Source organism: Cetorhinus maximus, chromosome 23 (genome assembly GCF_964194155.1).
Source record: "Cetorhinus maximus chromosome 23, sCetMax3.hap1.1, whole genome shotgun sequence".
NCBI lineage: Eukaryota > Metazoa > Chordata > Chondrichthyes > Lamniformes > Cetorhinidae > Cetorhinus > Cetorhinus maximus.
This window is the reverse complement of record NC_135901.1, coordinates 2982052-3006462: the sequence shown is the minus strand read 5'-3', so window position 1 is coordinate 3006462 and position 24411 is coordinate 2982052. Positions and strand designations below refer to the sequence as shown.

The 24411-nt window shown below is 42.5% G+C and overlaps 1 protein-coding gene across 1 annotated transcript; it reads left to right on the top strand.

Annotated features, from left to right (window-relative positions):
* Nucleotides 1–1037: 1037 nt before the first annotated feature.
* On the top strand, nucleotides 1038–1934 carry LOC144697714 (G-protein coupled receptor 15-like). The gene has a single exon (XM_078569723.1). It carries the CDS (start codon nucleotides 1038–1040, stop codon nucleotides 1932–1934), a length of 897 nt encoding a protein of 298 aa, XP_078425849.1.
* Nucleotides 1935–24411: the final 22477 nt, after the last annotated feature.

Sequence of the window (24411 nt, the reverse complement as noted above, 5' to 3'; positions counted from 1 at the left end):
TTTATTGCCCATCGCTCGTTTCTACTTGAGAAGTTAGAGTTGAGCTTTTTACTTCAACCACTGCAGACCGTGTGGTGAGGATGCTTCGCAGCAGATTTAACAAACAAAATTTGATATCAACTACATAAGGAGAAATAAGGACCGATAACCAAAAGCTTCATCGAAGGAGTCGGATTTAAGAATAGTCTGGTAGAAGGAAAGAAAGGCGAAGGATTTGAAGGAGGGATATCCAGACATTAAGGCCACGGCAGCAAAAGGTACCTTCGCCACCGGTGTAACATTTAATTTCTGGGGTACACAAGAGAATAGATATTGGCTGTGAGCAAAACGATTTCAGGGGGTTACTGGAGTAAGTAATGGCGAGGCTATGGGTGGATTTGAAAGAAAGGACGAGGGTACTAAATTCAAGGTGTTGCCAGGCTGGGAGCCAATGTAAGTGGGCAAACACAGGGGTGATGGATGACTGGGACTTCCTGTGAATAGGAACATTCCCACCAAGTGCTTCAGATGAGTTTAAGATCACTGATGATCCAAAGTGGGAGGACGCCAAGAGACTATTCCAATTGTTGGTATCTAGATGTTACAAAGGCATGGGGAAACCTTTAGCAGCTGCTAACCTAAGGCAGGTTTTGAGATGTGTGACATTATGGTCGATATTAGAAATGTGGAAGTAACGAGTCTTGGTGCTGGATGATCATCATAGGGAGGAGGACGTTTGGAAGCGCAGCTCTGGCTCAAACAGGTCGCCAAATCGTAAAGGGCCTCAAGCCTCGGAGGATGGACTCAGTTGTGAGAGAACAGAGTTTTTGGTGGGAACTGAAGGTAATGTCATCTGACTCACAAATATTTAATTACATCAAATATGCACTTATCCAGAATTGGATGCCAAACAAGAAGTTCCGGCTTTGGAATGGTTGGAGTCAGGAGGTGGCACAGGCACGGGTGAGGACGGTTTTAGTAACGGGTTGCATGAGGCAGCAGCTGGTGTTTGGAGTTCGCTCGGTAACATATCTCTCTTTTCCTCTCTCACAGCCAACATGGTGGCGATCATAATCTTATCCCGTGGCCAGTGCGGGCTCTCCCAATGCATCACCGACTACCTGGTGGCGCTAGCGGTGACATATTTCCTGGTGATCATCACTGCCGTCATATTCAACCGGATCGGTGGCATCTACTTTCGTGAGAGTGTCCTCTCCACCACCGCTGGGTGCGCTGTCAGCACCGTGCTCGTCTATGCCACACGAGATGGCTCAGTCTGGCTGACGGTCGCCTTCACCATCGACCGTTTCGTGGCCATCTGTTGTCAGAGCCTGAAGACCAGATACTGCACGGAGAAAACTGCGGTGCTGGTTATAGGACTGGTCAGTGCCCTGAGCTGCGCCAAGAACGTCCCTTTCTACTTCAGCTACCAGCCGTTGTATATTCTGGATGGGGTGCCCTGGTTTTGCAACATCAAGTCCACCTATTACACTTTGCCCGTCTGGCAGGCCTACTACTGGCTTGACCGCATCTTAACCCCCTTCCTCCGGTTCCTCCTCATTCTGCTGCTCAATGCACTGACCGTAAGGCACATCTTAGCCGCCAGCAGAGCCCGCAGGAGGCTCCGGGGAGCCGGGAGTCACAGAGATCCAGAAATGGACAACCGTAAAAGGTCCATTGTCCTGCTCTTCGCCATCCCTCTCAGCTTTCTCCTCCTGTGGGTCACCTATGTCGGACATTTCCTCTACGTGCAGATTACGGGTGAGGCATATTTCACTGGCTTGGATTTCAATGACCCGCAATTCATCCTTCAAGAGACGACCAACATGCTCCAGCTTCTCAGCTCCTGCACCAATGTTTTCATCTATGCGGTGACCCAGACCAAGTTCCGAGAGCAGCTGAAGAATATGCTGAAGTGCCCTTTCGCCACCTTCACTGCTTCATTTAACTGGTGAAAGAGCAATAAAATATTTGTATCCTCCCTTTAAGGTTCATCTTCTGTCTCCTTCTCATGTTGTTTCCTCTCCATTAGAGTGGTTCAGTGTGTGCCACTTTATCTCTCGCAACCGAATCGGAAAGTCCAAGGCTCAAGCCCCGCACTCCAAAAGTGCAAGGCCTATCTCCAGTGCTGACAGCCCAGGGTTTCCTGTACTGAAGAAGTGCTGCACTGCCAGTGGTGATGTCTTCCCTGATAAAACTTTGAACTGAATCCACGACTGTCCTCTGAGATGGAAGACAAATGATCCCCTGGAATATTCTCCCAATATCCCAATATTTATCACTCAATTAACACCACTGAAAACTATTTTATCCCATTGTTGTTTGTGAATTGTTTCTTTCTTTCTTTCTTTCTTTCTTTCTTTCTTTCTTTCTTTCTTTCTTTCTTTCTTTCTTTCTTTTCTTTCTTTCTTTCTTTCATTCTTTCTTTCTTTCTTTCTTTCTTTCTTTCTTTCTTTCTTTCTTTCTTTCTTTCTTTCTTTCTTTCTTTCTTTCTTTCTTTCTTTCTTTCTTTCTTTCTTTCTTTCTTTCTTTCTTTCTTTCTTTCTTTCTTTCTTTCTTTCTTTCTTTCTTTCTTTCTTTCTTTCTTTCTTTCTCTCTCTTTCTTTCTTTCTCTCTTTCTTTCTCTCTCTTTCTTTCTTTCTCTCCTCTTCCTCTCATTCCTTCCTTCCTTTTTCCTTCCTTTCTTTCTGTCATTCATTTTTCATTCTCAGCAGCACTCCACCCCACAAAATTAATTCCGATAGAATGTAAAGAGTGGGAGATTCTTCAAGTGAAAAGAGCAGGGATACCAGAGTAATTGTTTAATAAATTAAATAAAATACAATATTGATTGCAGGGCAGGCGATGTGCTGCTGCTGCAGCATATGGGAGCTGCTGGACACCAAATTGATTCAAAGAGAGCACATCTGTATTAAGTGTTCGAGAGCTCCAGGAATTTCGAATCTGAGTTGAGGAGCTGGAATCCGAACTGCAGAAACTGAGCCACATCAGGGAGGGGGACAGCTAACTGGACACTTTACTCCAGGAGTCGGTCACACCCCATGAGATTAGGTAATTCCAATTTGGTCTGTGATCAGGAGCAGGAGTTTGTGACTCCAGGTGAGGGAGCTGCGTGGACCCAGAGGGTAGCGTTCGAGGAACCTCGGCCCCTGCAATTGTTCAAGAGTCACGAGGCTGTGTGGACGAGAGCACGGGCTGCAGGGAGGATGGGGGAACTGGCCACGGCACCGTGGTAGAGGGAAACATTAAAGTGGTGGGAAAAAAATGAATGTAGTGGTAGGAAACAGTTTAATTAGGGTGATAGATACTGTTCTCTGCATCCGTGAGCGTAAGTCCCGAAGGCTGTGTTGTCTGCCAGGTGCCAGGGTTAATTACATCTCCTCAGGGCTCGAGAGGAACTTGGAATAGGAAACGGCCAAAGTGAAACTAGGCCCTTTAGAGAATGAGGCTCTGGAAATAATAATGGGGAGCCAGGAAATGGCAGAGGAGTTTAATAAATACTTTGCATCAGTCTTCACGATAAAAGGCACTAACAGCATTCCAAAAATATGAAATTATCAAGGGCAAAATGGCGGGGAGAGGGGAGGAAATAAATACAATCATTATCACCAGACAAAAGTGCTAATGAAACTAGTGGGCCGAAAGGCTGCTGCCTCCTGAATCTGATGAGTTTCATCCCAGGATATTAAAGGAAATAGCTGCAGAGATAGTGGACACACTGGTCTTCCAAGAATCCTTAGATCTCCCAAGAATCCTTAGATCCCGGAGAAGTCCCAGAGGATTGGAAAACTGTCAATGTAACGCCCTTGTTCAAAAAGGGAGGGAGACAATAAACATTTAACCACAGGCCAGTTAGCTTAATATTCACCATTGGGAAAATGTTAAAGTCCATCATAAGTGATGCAATATCAGAGCATTTAAAGGTGCATAATATAATCAAGCAGAGTTAGCAAGGCTTCATGAAGGGGAAATCATGCCTGACAAATTTATTAGAATTCTTTGAGGAGGTAACAAGCAGGATAGAAAAAGGGCAACCAGCAGGTGTAATATATTTGGATTTTCATAAGGTACCACACATAAGGTTACTTAATAAGGTAAGAGCCCATGGTGTTGTGGGTAGTATGTTAGCGTGGATAGAGGATTGACTAACTAATAGAAGACAGAGATTTGGAATAAAAAGGGCATTTTGATGATGGCAAACTGTAACTAGTGGAGTGCCACAGGGATCAGTGCTGCGGTCACAATTATTTGCAATATATATTATCGTTTGGATGAGGAAGCGAATGTACTATCGCCAAGTTTGCGAGTGGCACAGAAATGGATGGGAAGGCCGGTGGTGAGGATGACACAGTAGTCTGCAAATGGATAGCGACAGGTTAAGTGAGTGGGCAAAGACTTGGCAGATGGAATATAAAGTGGGAAAATGTGAGGTTATGCACTTTGACATGAAGAATAGAGGAGCTGAATATTATTTAAATGGAGAAAGACTGCAGAAAACTGCAGCACCGAGGGATTTGGTGGCCCTCGTGCACAAATCACAAAAAGCTAGCATTCAAGTTCAGCAGGTAATAGGGAAGGCAAATGGAATGTTTGTCTTCATTACAAAGGGAAAGGAGTATAAAAACAGGGATGTCTTGCTTAAATTATACAAGGCACTAGTTAGACCACACCTGGAATATTATGAACAGTTTTGGTCCCCTTATCTGAGGAAAGATATATTGGCTTTCGAGGCAGTCCAAAGAAGGTTCACTAGGTTGATCCGGGGAATGGAGGGATTTTCTTATGAGGAGAGGTTGAGTAGGTTGGGCCTGTACTCATTGGAGTTTAGAAGAATGAGAGGCGACCTTATTGAAACATGTAAGATCCTGAGGGGGCTTGATAGGGTAGGTGCTGAGACGTTGTTCCCCATTGTGGGGAGTTCAGGACCAGAGGTCACAATCTCAGAGTAAGGGGTCGCCATTTGAGGCAGAGATGAGGAGGAATTTCTTCTCTCAGTGGGTAGTGAATCTGTGGAATTATTTACCACAGAGGCCTGCCGAGGCTGGGCCGTTAAATATATTCAAAGCTGAGATAGAGAGATCTTTAACCTGTCAATAAATCAAGAGTGATGAGGAAAAAGCAGGACATTGGAGTTGATGATTATCAGATCAGCATAATCTCATTGACTGGCGGAGCAGACTCGATGGGCCGAATGGCCTACTTCTGCTCCTAAGTCTTATGGTACTATGGCCTGACAAATATTCTTTCTCCATGAAGTTTATCCATCACATTTAACAGAAAGCATTTGATAACCTGCAAAGATCCTTTTCAAGCAGTGAATTGTAATCTGAAATGTTCTGCTTCATACGAAGTTGGCTGCAGATTGACGAATAAATTCCAAATGGGAAGGGATGGGGGTGGAGCAATTTCGAAATGAACAGGAAAATTGAAGTATCTCGATAGTTCTTTCAGAGATCTGGCAGAGCCCTGGTGATTGACTGGCCTCTTTCTGTGCTGTGTGATTATAAACATCACTTCTCGCGACCTCAGTCCACCTCAAAAGCCTTTGACGGTGAACAAAGCATTTTTTTTTAAAGAATGGGCATTTGATTTGTGCAGTGCAAAATCCCCAGTCTTATTCGGCTCGCTGAAGGTCATCTATCTGCTCATTGTTTGGCGAGAGAATGCATAGTGGTGTGGGAGTTGGTGACCTTGGTCTAACAAAGAAATGATCTAGTGTAATATAAAAAGCCAACATGAGATTGTCTCGTGTGATAGAAACAAAGCCATTGTCTCGTGCAGTAATAACTAGAACAGGCCTGAGTATCATATAAACGGAGGCATAACCTAGCCCAGTTACAAATGAGGAATTGCTTCGAGTGATATAAATTGATACAGTCAAGCAGCAGCAGGATCATTTATTAAATGAAAATCAGAAATTCCAGCGTTGTGATTTAAACAGAGGCAGTGTTTAGTCTAGTAATGGCTAAGACAGTCATGTGATATAAACATATACATTCTTCAGTTTATTATGAAAAAAAAACAATGTCGGATATAATAAAAATGGTTCCAAGATCCGGTGAAATATAAAAGAAAGAGACGTAGTGTGTCCCAGTGTCAGGTTAACTGAAACATGAACGAGTGTCCTGCAAACTGACACAAGTCCTAGACCGCGGTAGGGTGTAGGTTAATATAAAAACATATAGACAGGTGCAGTAACAACTAAGCTTGCTGGAATATAAACTGAGACATGACCTAGTATAATATAAACAGTTATAGGGTTTAGTATAATACTAACAGAGACGTGGTCCAGTTCAACATAAACAAAGACACGGTTTCGTGCAATTTAAGAGAGAGATGGCCTTGCATATTATAAACAGAGATAAAGCCTAGTGTAATACAGACATGAGGTGGGATATAGTTTAATAAAAACAGAGGCCGGGTCTAGTGTAATATAAACAAACAGGATATAGTGTAATATAAACAGCGACGTGGTCTAGTCTAATATAAAGAGAGACATGATCAAAAATAGCATAGCCAAATAAATGTTCGAGTTTAATATAAATAAAGACAGAGTCTAATGTGACAGAAAAAGTTGCATTATCGAATATAATTTTAAAAATGGACATGGTCCCGTGCAGCATATTCAGTGCTGTGGTCACTTGCAGTCATAACTGAGACGGATGCTTATGTAATATAAGTAGATACATAGTCTCATGTGAAATAAAGATAATTTTGTGCAGCATAATTAAGCAGATACGGTTTCTAATGCAATTTAACAGCGTGGTCATGGTATTGTTTCATAATGACTGAGACAGGGACGAGCATCATATTAACTGAGAGAGGGTGAGTGCAGTAACAAATCCAAAGAGGCTTAAGATAATATAAAGAGTTGATCGCCTAATCATAGAATCAGAAAATAGTGCACCACATAATACAACACATGAAAGGCCTTTCAGCTCATCATGTTGTGCCAGGTCGTTGAAAGAGCTACAAAATCGGTCCAGTTCTCCTGCAATTCTCTTTTAATCATGCAAATGTTTGCACATCATTGATTTATCTAATTGACTTTTAAACAATCCTATTGAGTCGGCTTGCACCGCCTTTTGAGACAGAGCATTCCTGGTCATCGCTTTCTCTTGTGCCGATTTTGGTGCTGTTGCAAATTGCTTTAAATGTGTCTGTTCGGTTTTCCACCCTTCTGTCCCAAATGATTTCATGTATTTGAGCATTACTGTCATATTACCACTTAAACCCCAAAGCTGCAAGAAGATCAACATTTCTTTGATCTCTCCGCAGAAGTCAATTATTTCATCTCTGGTATCAATCTAATGAATCTCTCCTGATCCATCTGAAAGGCCTTTCTCTCTTCCCTAAAATGTAATGCCGAATATTTAACAAAACGTTTGATGCCTAATGAGTATTCTGTGATGGCGAGCAGCACTCCCTTGCCTTTGTACGCGATGCCTCTATTTAAAAAATAAATACAAGGATCACGAACACTCTTTTAGGTTCTTTCTTAACATTGCAACTTCAAAGACTTATCTAAGCACACTCCCAAACCCTTCACTTTCAGCCTTAATTTAGTATTTTCCTACTTCGGTTATATTTACAGGACCTAGTGAAATATAAACATGGACATGCCCTAATGCAGTAATAACAGAGATAGGGCCCTTTGTAATATAAACAGAGTTCGACTCTTTAAATGCAGACCGGCAATGAGCTAATACACCAGGGCGTGACTCACTTACCTACCCAGAAATATTGCTCATATTTCCTTTCATTCATTCTCTTCCATGTGCCAGTTTCATAACTTTATTTTATTTCAACCTGCTTTTTGTTTTTCTTTTACCTGTCTCATTATACCTCTATTTAGGCTAATTTTCCGCATCGGTTCTGCTCGCTTCTCCCTATCTTCCTCCTTCCCATTACAACCCCAGATGCCCAACCAATCCCATTTTTCCTGCTGAAACCCAGCAGTCGCAATTCTGTGTCCTTATGTCCTTGAGCCTCAGTGAGTGTTAGTACCTTTAGTTCTATATCAGTCTACATCACTTTACCTCAGTCACGCTGAGCGCATTCAGTCCCTCATTGTCCACTTGTGTTCCACAGAACAATGCCAATTCCGTTACCCCGGTTTCACAGCAGCAGCGAACTTCCTAATGAGGAAATAGTCAGCAGAACCCTTATTAAACATTTAGAACAGGCATAATGCTGATCCATGGAGCAGGCCTTACTCAGCTGAGGAACTCCATTGACCAAACATTTCACCATTGAGGCAATGGAAACATTGAACGGATGCACCCACAGGAGCCCCTATTAGTCTTGCTCAGATCTTTCTTTCATTCAATTTCTCCAATGATTCTCTTCCAGAATTTGTTGTTTTATTTTATCAGAAACATTATGTTTATTTCTGTTATCTCTGTATATACATCCCTCTTCATTGCGATCTGCGTAACTACTCTTTCTGCTCGATTGTCCTTATCTTTCCCTTTACCGTCACAATCCCCAGCCTACTCATTCCCATGTCTCCTGATGCCAGCAGTGCAGTTTGTTGTCTGTGTGTTATCAGTCAGCAATCTATGTGACGCCAGTCTGAAGTCCGCGTGACCGAAGCCCGCTTCCTCTGTGACGTCAGTCGGTGGTATCCTTGTGACGTCAGTCATCAGTCCGTTTGACGTCAGTCTGCAGTCCCTGTGTAGAGAGAAGAAACACCAAGGCTCAGAAAACGTTGGTGGGGGTTGCCTATAGGCCCCCAAACAGTAATGGGAACGTAAGGGAGTGCATTAATCAGGAAATTAGAGACAAATGAAATAAGGGTGCAGCTGTAATCATGGGAGACTTTAATCTACATGTAGATTTGAAAAGCCAAACTAGTAATAATACGTGGAGAAGCATTTCCTGGAGTGTGTACGTGATGGTTTTTCGATTAATACGTTGAGGAACCAGCTAGAGAGCAGGCTATCCTAGACTGGGCATTGTGCAATGAGAAATGATTAATTAACAATCTTACTGTGTGTGGTCCCTGGGGGACGAGCGGCCATAAAATGATGGAATTGCTCAGTACGATGGAGATTGAAGAAGCTGAATCCTAAACTAGGGTCCTGAATCTAAATAAAGGGAACTGCGAGAGTACAAGGTGCGAGTTGGCAATGATGGATTGGGGAACCTTACTGAAAGGGTTGACAGTGGATAGGGAATGGCTAATATTTAAGGAGCATATGCATGAATTACAACAATTATTCATTCCTGTCTGGCGCAAAATTATAACAATAGTTCAACCATGGCTTACAAGAGAAATGAAGGATCCAAAGAAGAGACATATAAATTTGCCATAAAAAAGCAGAAAGCTTGAGGATTGGGAGCAGTTTAGAATTCAGCAAAAGTGGAGAAAAAAGGTTGACCAAGAAGGTAAAAATGGAGCATGAGAGTAAACTTGCAGGGAACATAACAACTGACTCTAAAAGCTTTTACGAAAGAGGACACAAATAATTTCCCAGAAATGTTAGGGAACCAAGGGTCCAGTGAGAGGGAGGAATTGAAGAAAAGTAGTATTAGTAAAAAGGTCGTGCGCGAGAAATGAATAGGGTTAAAGGCTGAAAAATCCACAGGGCCTGATAATCTGCATCCCAGAGAACTAAAGGAAGTGTTCTTTGTTCCTGCTCCTAGTTTCTGTGTTTCTATGTGACGTCAGTCTGCTGTCTCTGTGCATCCCTGAGCTTCAGGCAGCCTTAGTCTTGTGCTGAGTGGCGGGCTTTGAGTGACGCTTGAGTGCCAGCGGCCTCGCTCTCCCAGCTGATTTGAAATATTACACGAAGAAACAACTGATCAGAAGACTGAAGCTGTGCTCGACCTATCGGCATGATAGGATTCTGCAGTTTGTTTTCACAACCGCTTCTCAAAACAGTTGGGTGACAGTTTGATCCGAGGTTAAATTGGCTTCCTCTAGATGTATGTTTCAGCGCCTGAAAGCGGGCTGCACATTGAGGCGACATCTGCCCGCGATTCTACACAACCCCAAAGAGACAGGAGCTCCCAGCGACAGTCCAGAGGTAGTTTTTGTACGGGGGTGAGATTGCTCCACATCACTGTGAGTCTCAGAGAGAGCAATAATACACCACACTGTCAGTACTCACGTCTTTGTAAAGAATAGGTTAGGTATCGAAAGAAGCTGCCGCTGCACTGCTGCAGCAAACATTATCAGGGAAGGCATAACACGGCTTGGATACAAAGTAAAGATCCTCGTACAGTGCCCCGTCAAGCATTCGCAGGGCAGGTACAGGCACGGATTGGATGCAGAGTAATATTCCCTCTCAAATATCTCATGTAAAATTCTCAGGCAGGTACAGTGCCAGTTACATACAGAGTAAAGTCCCATCCCAAAAAACTCGCCTCGGACAGGTGAAGCACTGATTATACGCAGAATAAAGTCCCATCAACCTGTCTGCATCAAACATTCCTCGGTAAGGCACAACACAGGCTAGAAACAGAACAAGGATCCCTTTACACTGTACCATTGAATATTCCCAGGGTTTGTGTAGCACACGTTAAATACAGAGTAATGTTCCCTCCAAAATCTCAGGGCATATGTAGCATTGTTTACTGTGTTATATACTGAGTGAAACACCATGCTGTCTATTTAAATTGCTGGAATAATATCTACGATTAACAGGCGCTGTTTTCTGGGACTTTACAGGTACTTGTTGAAACTTTTTGTTCTGAAATTGAGCTCAGGGTCAGGCAAATCTTATGAAGTAATTATCTGATATTCAAAATGAATCTCTTCATTTAAAAATGACAGTCTTTGATGGAAGTTTAAACTCATTAACGTTTGGTTATTTCTTCCGAGATATGAAACCATTTATATTATATTGCTGACTCGAGTTCTTCAGCCTTATTACTTCGATGCACATCAACGGTGCTTGAACACTGCGTTTGCCTCGATACACAAGACAGATGACAGGGTAATGCCCCATTAACAATGTTCTCTCATACGCTGTAAGGTCAACTTTAGCAAAGGTTGGCTGGAGATCGTTAAGCTCCCCCTACTCTTTAATGCTTCTATTAAGCTGGCCCACCAAGGGACGGTGGGTCAGAAACAGCATTGGTTCTGAACAGATTAGAGATCCTTCTGTGCCTTTTATGTAGTGCTTCTAAGTTGTTCCTTCTATATATCAGACACTAGGTTACTGATCTTGCTTGTGAGGCGCCTTCTTAATCTTTTTGTCAAGCTTTCACCTTTCTATGAAATACAAGCTTCTTGAATCAATGTGTCGAACTGCACTTTCTGAAATACACGAGAATGAGCCACAAGGTTTATAACCAGCCGGGTGGATTCCTGACCCGCACACAGAGCAGACACACAGAAACAGACACCAGCGGTGCAACAATCGGGCTCTCAGCAGATAAGCCTCTATTGTTTGTCAAATTAAGCAAGGCAATTTATCTTAATTGGGTAATGGTAAATTTCTGACAATATTAAGTTTGAAAGCACTTAAATTAAGCTGTTGTTCATTTCAAAACCTCCCTTCGACGTCGAATAACGTTTCCTTCCCCATTCATAATGTTGCAAATCGAGTAAGATCTAGTTTCTCTAAAAACTATTGTATCCAGTAATTCACAGTCAGCGGGATTGCTGTCTGGAAGAGGGGCTTGCTGAGGTGGAAGAAGTTAGCAAATTAGCAGACCTTTACATTGTAACCAGATTGCCCACTGGCTTATCATAATATAATTAAATATTTCAATAATTAAACAATTTTAGGGTGAGATGGGGGCTTAGTGGCACTGGACTAGTAATCCAGAGGCCCATGGTAATACACTGGGATCAAGAGTTCAAATCCCACCACGGCAATGGTGGAATTAATTCAACTACTGAAAGCTAGCCTCAGTCATGGTGACCATAAAACTACCATCGATTGTCGTAAAGAGCCAGCTGGTTTATTACTGTCTGTTAGGGAAGCGAATCTGCCAGCCTGATCTGGTCTGGTCTACATGTGACTCCAGACCCACAGCAATGTGGTTGACTCTTAACTGCCCTCTGAAATGATAGGGGACATAATTCAGTCCAAGACAATTTGGGGTAGGCAGAAAATGCTGACCTTGCCAGTGATACACACATTGCATGAAATAATTTTTAAAATGCAACCTCTAAAACTATGAAGGGAAATAACAGAAAGTTAATGCAATAAAATCTGGAGTCACAGGTTATAAACTCGAACGCCTTCCAAGGGAAATGTTTTCTCAATTAATTCATGATTTAACTTAATGCACACGTGTTCACATGAAAGACACCTCCATCGTGTTGTGTGCCATTACCACCGCGCTAATTGGGACAGATTTCAAACAGATCAAGCAACCCATGAGGCACTGGGCCATCAGAAGCAGCACAAAGGTACACAATCACAATTTGTAACCTCATGGCCTGGTATATCTCCCACTCCACCATTACCTTCAAACCGGGGCATAAACCCTCGTTCAATGAAGAGTGCTGTAGGGCAAGAGTAGCAACAGGCATACCTAAAAATAAGGCGTCACCCTGGTGAAGCTACAACGCAGGACTATTTGTGTGCCAATGAGCGGAATCAGTATGTTATAGACAAAGCTAAGCAATCCCACAACCAATGGATCAGATCTAAGCTCTTCAGTCCTGCCACTTCTAGCCATGACTGGCGATAGACAATTCAACAACGAATATGGGGAGGAGGCTCCACAAATATCCCCATCCTCAATGGTGGAGCAGCCCAGCACATCAGTGCAAAATGCTAGGCTGAAGCATTTACAACAACCTTACACCAGAAGTGCCGAGTGGGTAATCCATCTCGGCCTGGTCCTGAGGTATCCAGCATCACAGATGCCAGTCTTCAGCCAATTCGATTCAAACCACGTGATATCAAGAAACGGCTGAAGGCACTGGATACTGCAAAGGCTATGGGGCCTGACAAGATTCAGGTAATAATACTGAAGATTTGTGCCCCAGGATGAGCCACACCGCTAGCCAAGCCGTTCCTGCACAGCTACAACAGTGGCATCTATCCGGCAATGTGGATTATGCGGAAAAAGCAGGATAAAACCAACCAGATCAATTACCGAACCATCAGTCTGCTTTCGATCATTAGCAGACCGTTGGGAAGTGTCATTGACAGCGCTATCAAGCGTCAGTAACTCAGCAATAACCTGTTCACTGGCGCTCAGTTTGAGCTCCTTCAGGGCCACTCAGCTCCTGACCTTATTACAGCTTTAGTTCAAACAAGGACAAAATAGCAGAAAGGAAGATATGAAGTGAGAATGACTGCTCTTGACGATAAGGCAGCATTTGACCGACTAGGTCATCAGGGAGCCCTAGCAAAAGTGGAGTCAATGGGAATCAGGAGAAAACTTTCCACTGACTGGAGCCATGCCTAGCACAAATGAAGATGGTTGCTTTTGAAGGTCAACCATCTCAGTCCCAGGACGTCACTGCAGGAGTTCCTCAGGGTTGTGGCCTAGACCAAACTATCTTCAGCTGCATCATCAATGAACCGCCCTCCATTATAAGGTGGGGATGTTTGCTGATGATTGCACAATGCTCAACACCATCCACGAATCCTCAGACACTGCAGCAGTACATGTTCAAATGCTGCAGCAAGACATGAACAACATTCTGGCTTGAGCTTATAAGTGGCAAATAACATTCTCACCACGCAATTGCCAAGCAACGGCCATATCCAACAAGAGGTTATCCAATCATCTCCCCTTGACATTCAATTGCATTACCACCGCAGAATCCTCCACTATCAACATCGTTGGGGTAGCCATTTCCCCGAAACAGAACTGGACAATGCATAGCAGTGCTTTGGCGACAAAGGCAGTTCAGAGGCTGGTAATTCGGCAGCGAGACACTTACCACCTGACTGCCCAAACCCTGTCACAAATCTATAAGACACAAGTCAGGAGTGTGATGGCATGCTGTCCACTCGCCTGGATAAGTACAGCCCCTGAAACACTCAAGAAGCTGGACACCGTCCAGGAAAAAGCAGCCCGCCCCCTATCCACTACCTTTAGCCTTCACTCCCTCCACCACTGACGCATGGTGGTAGCAGCGTGTATCATCTAAATTATGCACTGGAGCCACTCACCAAGTCTCCTTCGACAATACCTTCCAAACAAGTGACCTCTGCCACCTAGAAGGACATGGGCAGCAAATGCATGTGAACACCATCACCTGCAAATTCCCCTGCAAACGGCACACCATCCGGACTTGGTACTACACCACTATTCCTTCACTGGCACCAAGTTAAAACCTTGGAACTCTCTTTCTTGCAGCACTGCTTGTGTATCTAGACCACATGGACTACAGCGGTTCAAGGAGATAGCTAATAACCAGGTTCTTAAGGCTAATAAGAATAGGAAATAAACGGTGGTCTAGCTAGCGCCGCCCACATGAAAGAATGAAGAAAAACATTCACTAGAGTTGCTGGAGATGTTTTAAACTAAATTTGCGTGGGTTGGGGGGCGGGAGGGGGGAGCGTTACGGGTGTGGGGCGGGAGGACATCAGCATATCATAGGAGAAAAGGTTAACAAAATACACAAATAAAGGTAGAGTGTTGAATATTAATAGAGAATGAAATAGCATCATATCAGATAGAATAGACTAAAATAGTTGACGGGAGATCCAACGATAGGTTTGAAATGTCGGAATGTGAGAGCACAGAGTCTGGTGAATAAAATTGGTGAGTTGCAATCACAAATATCCGTTTGGACAATGATGTTGTAACAATGAGGGAAACCTGGCTTAGATATGGAAGGCACGAAGATAGGGGAGGGCGAATTGGAGGTGGGGTCGCAGTGTTGACTGGGAAAGACATTTCAGTGTTGGAACGAGAGGATGTCCTTGAGGCCACAAGAGAAAAATCAATTTGGTTCGAGCTGAGAAGTAGAAAAGGGATGACCACGCTGCGAAGGGTATTCTATTGGCCGAATGGAGAGTCCGAAAGAGAGAGAGAGAAAGGGATGAGTGGGAAAGAGTGGGGGGCGGGGTTTGGGGGGGGTGGTGGTTGGGGGGTGTGGGTGGTGGGTGAGAAAGAGAGAGAGAGAGAGAGAGAGAGGTGGAGGTGAGAGAGAAAGAAAAAAAAGGAGAGCGAATCTGTAGGGAAATCACAGAGATGTAAATACTTGTAGTTATTTTACTTCTCTTTACTTTACTTCTATAATCTCTGATTACCCAAATGTCGATTGAAATAATGTTATAGAGAAGGATAAGGAGTGGGAGGAACTTCAGAAATGTGTTTAGGGCGAATTCCTTACCCAGTCTGCTTCCGGCCCAACTAGGAAGGAGGAATTACTGGAGTTGGTGCTGCGGAATGACGTGGATCACATGGGCTAAATGTCTGTGGAAAACACTTGAATAGAAGTGATCATCGTGTCATATGGTTCTGACTAGTAATAGAGAACAGCAAGTAACAATCTAAAGTAAAACTTCTAAATTGGAAAAGGACTAAATTTAATGTAATGTGAGGGGATTTAGTTAAAATAGAACCAAAGACTCAGAGGAAAAGCAGCAACGGAACAATGGATGATTCTAAGGACAAGATATTTGCGGTGCAACCTTGTTACCTTCCAATAAGAGCAAAACGTAGGGGAACCAAAGTCAGTGCTCCTCGGATAAAGGGGGAGATAGTAAATATGATTAAACAAAATAAAGGGTGCATAATGCATATTAGCAAAATTGTTCAAGTAAAAAGCAGTTCAAATGCAATCAATTGAGATTCTATGCCTTGAACATTGGAATGCGGAATGAAGTTTCAAAATTTGTGGATGATACCAAGGCTCGAGGTGTCACAACCAGTGAGAGTGATACGAACGGCTGCAACAGAAACTAGATGGGCTAGCAAAGGGGTAAACAAGTTCTGATGGAATTTAATTCAGAATTGATAGGTGATGCATTTTCGCAGTAGAGCCTGGGAGGGGCAATATAGATTTAAAGGTACCATTCTAAAGAATGCACGATGGAAGGGGGTCCTGAGATCCATATGTATCGACCTTTGAATGTGGCAGGACATATTGAGAGATCATTTAGCAATGCATTTGGATCTTGGGCGTTATAAATAGAGAAATTGAGTACAAACGCAGTAAAGTTATGCTGATCCTTAATAAATCACTGGTGAGGTAGAAATTTGAGTTTTGCATCCAGTTCTGATAACCACACTTTAGGAACGACGTGACTGTCCATGAAAGGATGCAGGTGGGATTTACCAGAATGCTTCTAGGCTTCAGGAAATTTAGCTACAATGTTATATTGGAGAATCTGGGTTGTCCTTCTTGGAGTAAAGGAGAGTAAGGGGAGATTTGATAAGATGCGCAAAAATATGAAAGTGTCACAGAGATAGGCCAATTTAAGCTGTTTTCATTAAGTAATAGTTCAAGAGTTTTGGGACAGGTGGTTTAAAGTTTTTGACAAAAAGGTACTGGCAGTGTGAGGAAGAGACTTTTGTGAAGCGCATGGTACGACTCGTTGCCAAATATGGTGGCAAAGGTGGAGACTATCAATGATTTGAAAAAGGAAATTGGATTGTCACAACAGGGGAAAAAAAAACTTCCAGGGCTACGAGGGTACAGTTTTGGAGTACGACTAACTGGATTGTTCTACAGAGGTCCAGCATGCACTCGATACCCCGAATGGCCTCCTGCGCCACAATGACTCTATTACTCCAGGGCTCTATCATATCATTAAATATTCTCTGCAACCCTTCGGAATTTGCACTCATGGTAATCCTGGTCATTTTAAAACGAAATTGTAGAAGGTTGGTTATGTTTGATGCAATAAAAAGTTCCAATTATTGTCAGTTAATATTCGTGCAAGATAATATCCATTCGTTCATGTATCCTGTATTATAAAGGCATTAGTTAATATCAATTTCAATCCTGTTTCTGCTTGGTAATTCGCAAGATTTTAGCGTTTGAGTTAGATTAACAGGATACTTTATCAATATTAAAATATTAAGTGTCCTATCAATATATGAATATATTTGGTTAATGTTATTTTACTTGAAGCAAATCCCACTTTATTGATTTAAAATGAGCAGTCTTACTATCTGCTTGCACCCTTGTAAACATTACATATTTTTGAACAAAATGATATAGCATAAACTCCATCTATTCTCAGGGCGCATTTCACACGTTAGGAATAAACGAATTTAAATCGTTCTCTACATCACTTCCGAACTTTGTAAATGTTTGCTGTATTTTAATAAGATGAAAAGATGTTAAATTTGCATCTGCTTGTGTCTGATAACTTTTGTGTTTTAGAGGCTATCACACTCCACTCCATCACTCGGTTCAATTTAGAGCTTCCAATATAAACTTAATCAATATTAGCAAATTGAGTGAGAAACAGAGTACACATTTCCAGTCAGAACTCTGAAGAAGAGCCATACGGTCTCGTAACGTTAATTCTGTTTCATTCTCCATAGATGCTGCCAAACGTGCTGAGTTGTTCCTGCATTTTCTGTTTTTAGTTCAGATTTCCAGCATCCACAGTATTTTGCTTTTATATCAACATATCGTGTATCATTCCAAAAGTTACGCACATCCGGCAAATGCCTTTCTTTCTTCAATAAAATCACATTGAAATGATCTGTGATTCTAGTATTCTTCTCTCACTACATGCTCGCGGTAAATTATCCACATTGTAAAACATAATAACATGACATAAAACCGACCTGCTGTCGGAGTGTATTTCAAATGATGGACTTAGCAATGGTCTATTTGAAATAGTTCTGTTTTTCACAGTGAAGATCCGCGAATGTTCAACTCTATCACAATAATACAGTATCTCAAAGAATATCAATATATCATAAAAAGCGCCAGAGACATAGACAGTCACAGAACACATTTGTTTACTCTTGTTAGATTTTGTCTGTTTCATATCAACAATTTAGTCAGAGGTTCAACCCCAGGCCGACACTTATTCTGGAACAGTCGCTTTATTCTAACAGCATCTTGAGCACAATCGCAAGTAACATTGCATTCAAACTTAGAGAGCCCACTAATTATAATGGATGGCCAAAATAATTAATTTAAAATAAAACATAATTTAAGATAAAGACAGAAATATAACCTAATTATTAAGCTAGTGCATGTTTCTTACCTGCCGTCACTGTAACTTTGGTGCCTTGTCCCCAGTAGTCAAGGCTATCAGTACCACTGTGTTACATTCCCTACAATCGGCCTCACAATAAATGGCTCCTGCATAAAATTGAGGAAAGAGGCCATTCTTTTACAAAGTAACATCGCACAACTAACAATAGATTTCTGAAGCATTACAAAGGTACAAATTGATTAATTTTCATGTTTATACATCAGTCTTTCCTCATTTGATTGCTCAAATTGAATGTTTCTTCCAATCACCAACTGATTCCTGAATAATTATCTAGCATTTCTCTCTCTCTTAAACCCGGCGAGGGTTTCAGTTCTGGATTACAATATCAACACTGCTTCACCACATGTATAGCGAACTCATACTCGCGGCCAGTGATCCACGCTGAGCCTATAAGTTCTGTCGGGTTTTTTGTATTGACAGTTAGTAATGTGATACTCCAGCCCATAGTATCACAGTGACACACGCCCGCATAAATACTGCATTCCCTTTCTGATCAAATCCTGACTTTCAGACTCCATTTCACGAGCGTTTGCTTTACTGTCAACGATGAGAAGGTGTTCAGGATAGATTCATTCCAACCGATAGGAATGTATCGCCAGTCCTTCTAAAATCCTTCAATAGCACATTGTTGAAACGTTAGCCCCTGGGTCTCCAAACATTTTTGCTATAAATAATACACATGAGAAAGCTCACAATTGTTTTGCTACGATTCATTTGCTATGGGGTAACTCTAGGTTCAGAGTCAGACTGTATTACGGACATTGCTTCTGAACGAGGTGTTCTGCCTGGAGCGTCTAGATTCCCCCTCGCTCTGTTTTTTCCTGGGTCCAGCCTTGGTTTCTCTCACCGTGACTGCCTCGCACAGTAATAGATGGCCGTGTCCTCGGTTTTCAAATTATTCAACTCAACATAGGTTATGGAAGATTCAGTTGAAAAAGTGATTCGACTTTGAACTCCAGGCGCGTAATAGGTGTTGTACCCTTTCCTATAAGCAAGTATGGATTCCAACCCTTCCCCGGGGACCTCTCTAATCCAGTGCATATGATGTTGGTTGATATCGTAGCCACTCACCGCACAAGACAGTTTTAGAGAGTCACCAATGTTTTTGGAGACGGCATCCGGTTGGGTTAGCACAATGCTGGCCCGGATACCTACGAGCAAATTATAAAGATGAAAAGAGACATTTTAAAATGCAACAAATTAAACCAGAATATTTAAAATCTTAATGACTCTACGATCAATAAATCCTCAGCACTCACAAGTAAAGCTAACTAGGGACAAACAGAGGTACAGGAAGCGCACCATCATTTGCTTTCTCGGTAGAAGATTCCCCCGCCTTGTACTCCCCGACACCGCTTCCTGATTGTTAACTTCAAGCTGAACCGTTCACTTTTTAAACTGGCTGGAACCCAATCTCAGGCTGGGGTTCACCATCTTCCTCTTCAGAAACTTGACGCCTCCTTCGTTTCCTGTTTAAACGCCGCTGTTTCCTAAATGGTAAAAAATTAACCATGAATGATTCAAGTTACCCGAACTTATGTTCAACTTTTCCCGCGACAACGGTGATTCACTTGGTGGCGCTGTTGCCTCTAAGTCAGGCGGTGCTGGCTACAAGACCCAGTCAATCAGGCTGATTCTGCAGTGCAGAATTGAGGGATTACCGCAGTTCCGGAGATGCGGCTTTCAGATGGGATGCAAATAAAATACTTGATTAGATCAGAACATCAGAAGCTGTGTTGGCTGTCATGCAGATAGCTGACTGACTAGGCTTCACTCCCTTAATTTCTGACTTCGTTCTTTGATTCGTTTAAACTTTTGTGGCCGTAGGCATGTTTCCTTAACATCCTGTCATTAGGACAAAGTAAGAGATAAATTTCCCATAATCACATTATTTGCATAACACTGCAAACTTTTTGGAGGGCAGAAGAATGTGACAGAGAAGGCTGACAACCTGAAGCATAAAGATAAAACTTTCATTAAAAACAACAATCCAGAATAACTTTACAGGTTTTCTGCTTCCTTGAGAGAATATGAGCTCCCAATTATCTTCAGGGTGGCAGAGAAAATCCCTGTTTTGTTAGGCTCCACCGATGTGCACTCACAAACCTTTTCTTTGCTGAAATGCAGCAAATCGCACTACAGATCCCAGCTAACTGACCAGCATCGCAATTACTTATTGTGTATTTCGAGAACAAGTCTGACACTATACGTTGATGTCATGGTAATGAGGGGTGACAAACTATACTGTTCACAATAAGTCAAGAAAGTGTGAGAAGCGGGTACGTTTAGTTCAACTATTGTAATGCATCGTTATAGATTCATAGAGTCGGAAGAGCATAGAAGACCGTTGAGCCCTTCGTGCTTTTGCTGGCCCTCTGGAGGATTAATTCATCCAATCCTAATCCCAGTCTTTTCCCCGTAACCTGTGTCTTTTTTTTACCTTTTACAGATAACGACCCAGTTCCCTTTTGAAAGTCCAAATCAAACTGCATTCCAGATCCTAACCATCCGCTACGTGGAAAAGCTTTTCCTCATGTCGCCATTGCTTCTTCTGCCAATTATCTTAGAACTGTTTCCTTTGGTTATCCTTCCTTCCACTAATGGGAGGAGTTTCTTCCAATATACCTTATCCAGGCTCTTGTGATTTTGAATACTTCTATAAATTCTGTGATGGTTTAACAATTGTAATAGCAAATGTATAATGTTTATTTGTACCAAAATCAATATTTGTTTTAATTGTTCAGCAGTATTTACGGTCCACAAACGATTTCCATACCCAGATGTGGCCCTCGGGCAAGGAAGTTAGCTCATCCTTGAGTTTACAGTGCGACATCTACTCCGCACTTCAAGGAGATCTTCAGGGTGCTCTTGAGATGCTTTCTTTGCCCTCTTTTGGGGTGCTGGAAAGTTGAGAGAAAGGAACTTGGTGGGGGAGACGCTTTTAGGCCTTCCTGACACAGTGTCCAGACCACTGTAACTGATTTTGCACAAGTTTTTCCTGAATGCTTATGGAGCTGACTTCAAGAAGGACACGACTGTTTGTTCAATGGTCCTACCATGAAACCAAAGGGCGTGGCGAGTCATTGCTGATGGAAATCCTCTCGCGCTGTTAGGTTTCATTGATAACCATCCCAGGTCTTACTGTGGTGCGGGAGCCTGTTGATGGCAACTGCTCTGTACATTCGGACCTCCGTTGACTTTCAGAGGTCTTTTTTGTGAAAACTCACTGTCGTAGTTTTCAGAAAGCGAAAGGATCTGGTGTTGGGTCTCCTCGTCAGTGTTGGCCTTTTGAGGGAGCTGGCTGCCGCTTATTCCGGATTCTCTCCTTCAACATTTATGGCAGGTAGAATACTTGACTGGCTAGATGTGAGTTGAAACTTGAGTTTTGTTTTGGAAAATTCCAAGGACAGGCCGAATCTCTTTTTTTCAGAATTGAAGAAATCAAGAGTGGTTTGTAAACTCACTGCACAGTGCACAATGACACCGCAGTCCTCTTCAAACTGTAGATAATGTGATGGTCAATTTAATTTTGGTGCGAAGGTGATTGAGTTACAGTTTTCCACAGAAGCGGTGCTTAACAGTGCCACCAGAGGGCCGTTGATCTTTGTTTATGTGAATAGACACTGTCAGGCAAATTGTAAATAGTGAGGGCGCTATCGCACAGCTTTGCTTGAGCCGAGTCCGGATTTCCAAGGTGTCTCTTTTAACTCTCCCACTCAAGACTATTGCAGCGATATGATCATGAAATAATTGCAGGGTTTTGCTGAAATTTCTTGTATATCCAAATCTTTGCAGCATAGTTCACCAAGCCTCGCGATACACTTAGACACGAATATATAAACATTTTCACACTCATACACAGACAAACACACAAAAATGCACAAATGCACCGACATATAAATAGATATGCAAACAATTGCTGTTATCCGATGGAGATTATCGATGCACATTTAGTTGTAAATTATTTGGGCGTGAATGAGAAAGAGACTCGATGCAAACAATTCTAGAATTAGATTCATTCTGTCGCCCAACAAAGCGTTGGGAGACTTTCTCGGCCATTAAAAAAAATTCGTGAGCACCATTTGTGAGGCTGAATCTGCTCGTCCCTGAGTCACATGTTGTACTTTTGTTCTTTCTCACTTCTCATACTGAATACAGTCAGCTCAGCGCCATCATTCCCCCAGTGCGAACTCCCAGTCTTTAAATGATGAATGCAAGTCGCTGGAAGAAACAGATCGCAGGACGCTTGGGCAGCAATTCGACGCCATTGTGTTTTCAGCTACAAGAGAATCTAAATTCTCTAAACTGGTGCAACCTGGAAAACTGGAACAGTGAAGGAAGATAGTAAATGTTGCTTCAGCATCAGTGCCCGCTGCTCCCGTTAAAGAACCTTCTCACTTCTCATTAGAGCTATTTACAGCCTATTTGCAGGGGATACAGACAGACAATGGCCCCGAAGGGATTTGAACACAACAAAGCGATACCTCATTCATCTGACTGAAATTAGGATTGACGAACAGGTTTGAACAGAATGAGATATTTTATAAAAGTATTAATGTGATTGCACTAGAGAGGATACGGAGGACATTTCTAAGGGTCTTTCCTCGACTGAATGGTATTAGTTATGAGGAAATATTGGACAGTCTTGCCTTCTTTTCGTAGGAAAAGAGGAGGCTGTGGGGAGACTCAAAGGAAGCTTATCAAATAATGAGGGCTTTGAAAAGATTGGATCCGATGATCTAAGCTCTTTGCTTGAGTGGTCCGCAACTAAGAGGGAATAGATTTCGGTTAACAAGTGGGAGCTGTAAAAGGGAAAACGAGGAGATTTTTTCTCACCCAGAGGGCGGTGGGCTTCTGTAACTCACAGCCGGAAAGGATGTCAGAGGCAGAAGCTTGCATAATATTTAACAAAAATGATATGCACCTTCAAGTGTCTTAACCTATAAGGCGACTGATCAAACCCTGAGAAGTAAGTTTAGGCTGGATGGCTAATTACCGGCTGTCGCGTAAACAATCAGCCAATGGCCTCCGGCCCTGCAGTACATTTCTATGATAGTTGGAAGTAGATACTGGGTGAACCGCTCATGGAAAATATTTCCAATATCTCACGGATAATAATTCAATAATTGACAATATCATTATAGACTAAACACGACTTCCATTTGTAAATGACGCTTTTGCTTCCGAATCGGTTTCTTTAATCAATTTTATTCTAAAAAGTAACTGAACGACATTCTCCGTCTGCAGCTCCTCCTACGCTGAAACCAGCAAGGTGAACACCGCCATCTCTTGGAGACTTCACGTAACTCCAAGGTGCAAAGGTACAATGCCTTTTTACAGCTCACATGATCATTAAGAATAAGGGTTGCCTTTCCGCCTGTCTTTGTTCATTTATCTGGCAAGATCCTAACTCCCACCCGCAATAGCGACTTCCAACAATCCCATAAAGGAACCCAGTCTATTTCCCTGAGCTACATTGATCAATGTGTGTTTGCGACTGTGTGCGTTTGTGGGTGTGTGTCAGTGTGTGTGTGGCGTATGCGCGTCTGTGTGTGTGTCTGTTTGTGTGTGTCTATTTGTGTTTGCGTGCGTCGGTGTGTTCATGCGTCTGCGTGCGTATGTGTGTTTGTGTGCGTGTATGTCAGTGTGTGTGTGTGTGTGTGTGTGTCAGTGTGTGTGTGCGCGCGTCAGTGTGCGTTTGTGTGTGTATTTTTATGTTTGTGTGGCTGTGTGTGGTCGTGAGTCTGTGTGCGTCTGTGTGTCTCTGTGTGTGTTCGTGTGTCTGTGTGCGTGTGTGTGGGGGTGGTGCCTGTGTGCGTCTGCGTGAGTGCGTGTGTAACTGCACCTGTATGCCTGTGAAGAATTTCCTGTTCTCAGTCCTAAAATGAGCTGCTATACTTTCAATCCATCTCCCAACTTCTATTTCAAAAATTTAATTTTAATAAATTGCCGGTTGCGTTTTAAATGCATTCACAAGCTCATACTTCTATCAGAGTATTTGTAGTCGAACTCTGGTTGCTGATTCAAGTAACCGCCAGTGCCCATTCCCGTCTTCATTCAGCGCCAAAGGAAGATATGATTATGAAGAAAGTGAACATCAGAGGACTGATGTTTTAATTTCTTCTTAATTCTCTCTTCGACAGAGCGTGGAAGAACTTGAACGTGTGTTCCCTTCGTAACTATGCATTCTATTAACATACTTTTCTTCAATGTTTTAAATAAAAATAAAACGTAATTAAAACTAAAATCATTATCATCCAATGTGGGGATCGAGATTTAAAGTTCTATTACACATCATTCGAGTGAGCCGGACTTT

Excerpts from the sequence above, each read along its gene's own strand:
- LOC144697714 (XM_078569723.1), top strand. The coding sequence starts at position 1,038 with ATGGTGGCGATCATAATCTTATCCCGTGGCCAGTGCGGGCTCTCCCAA.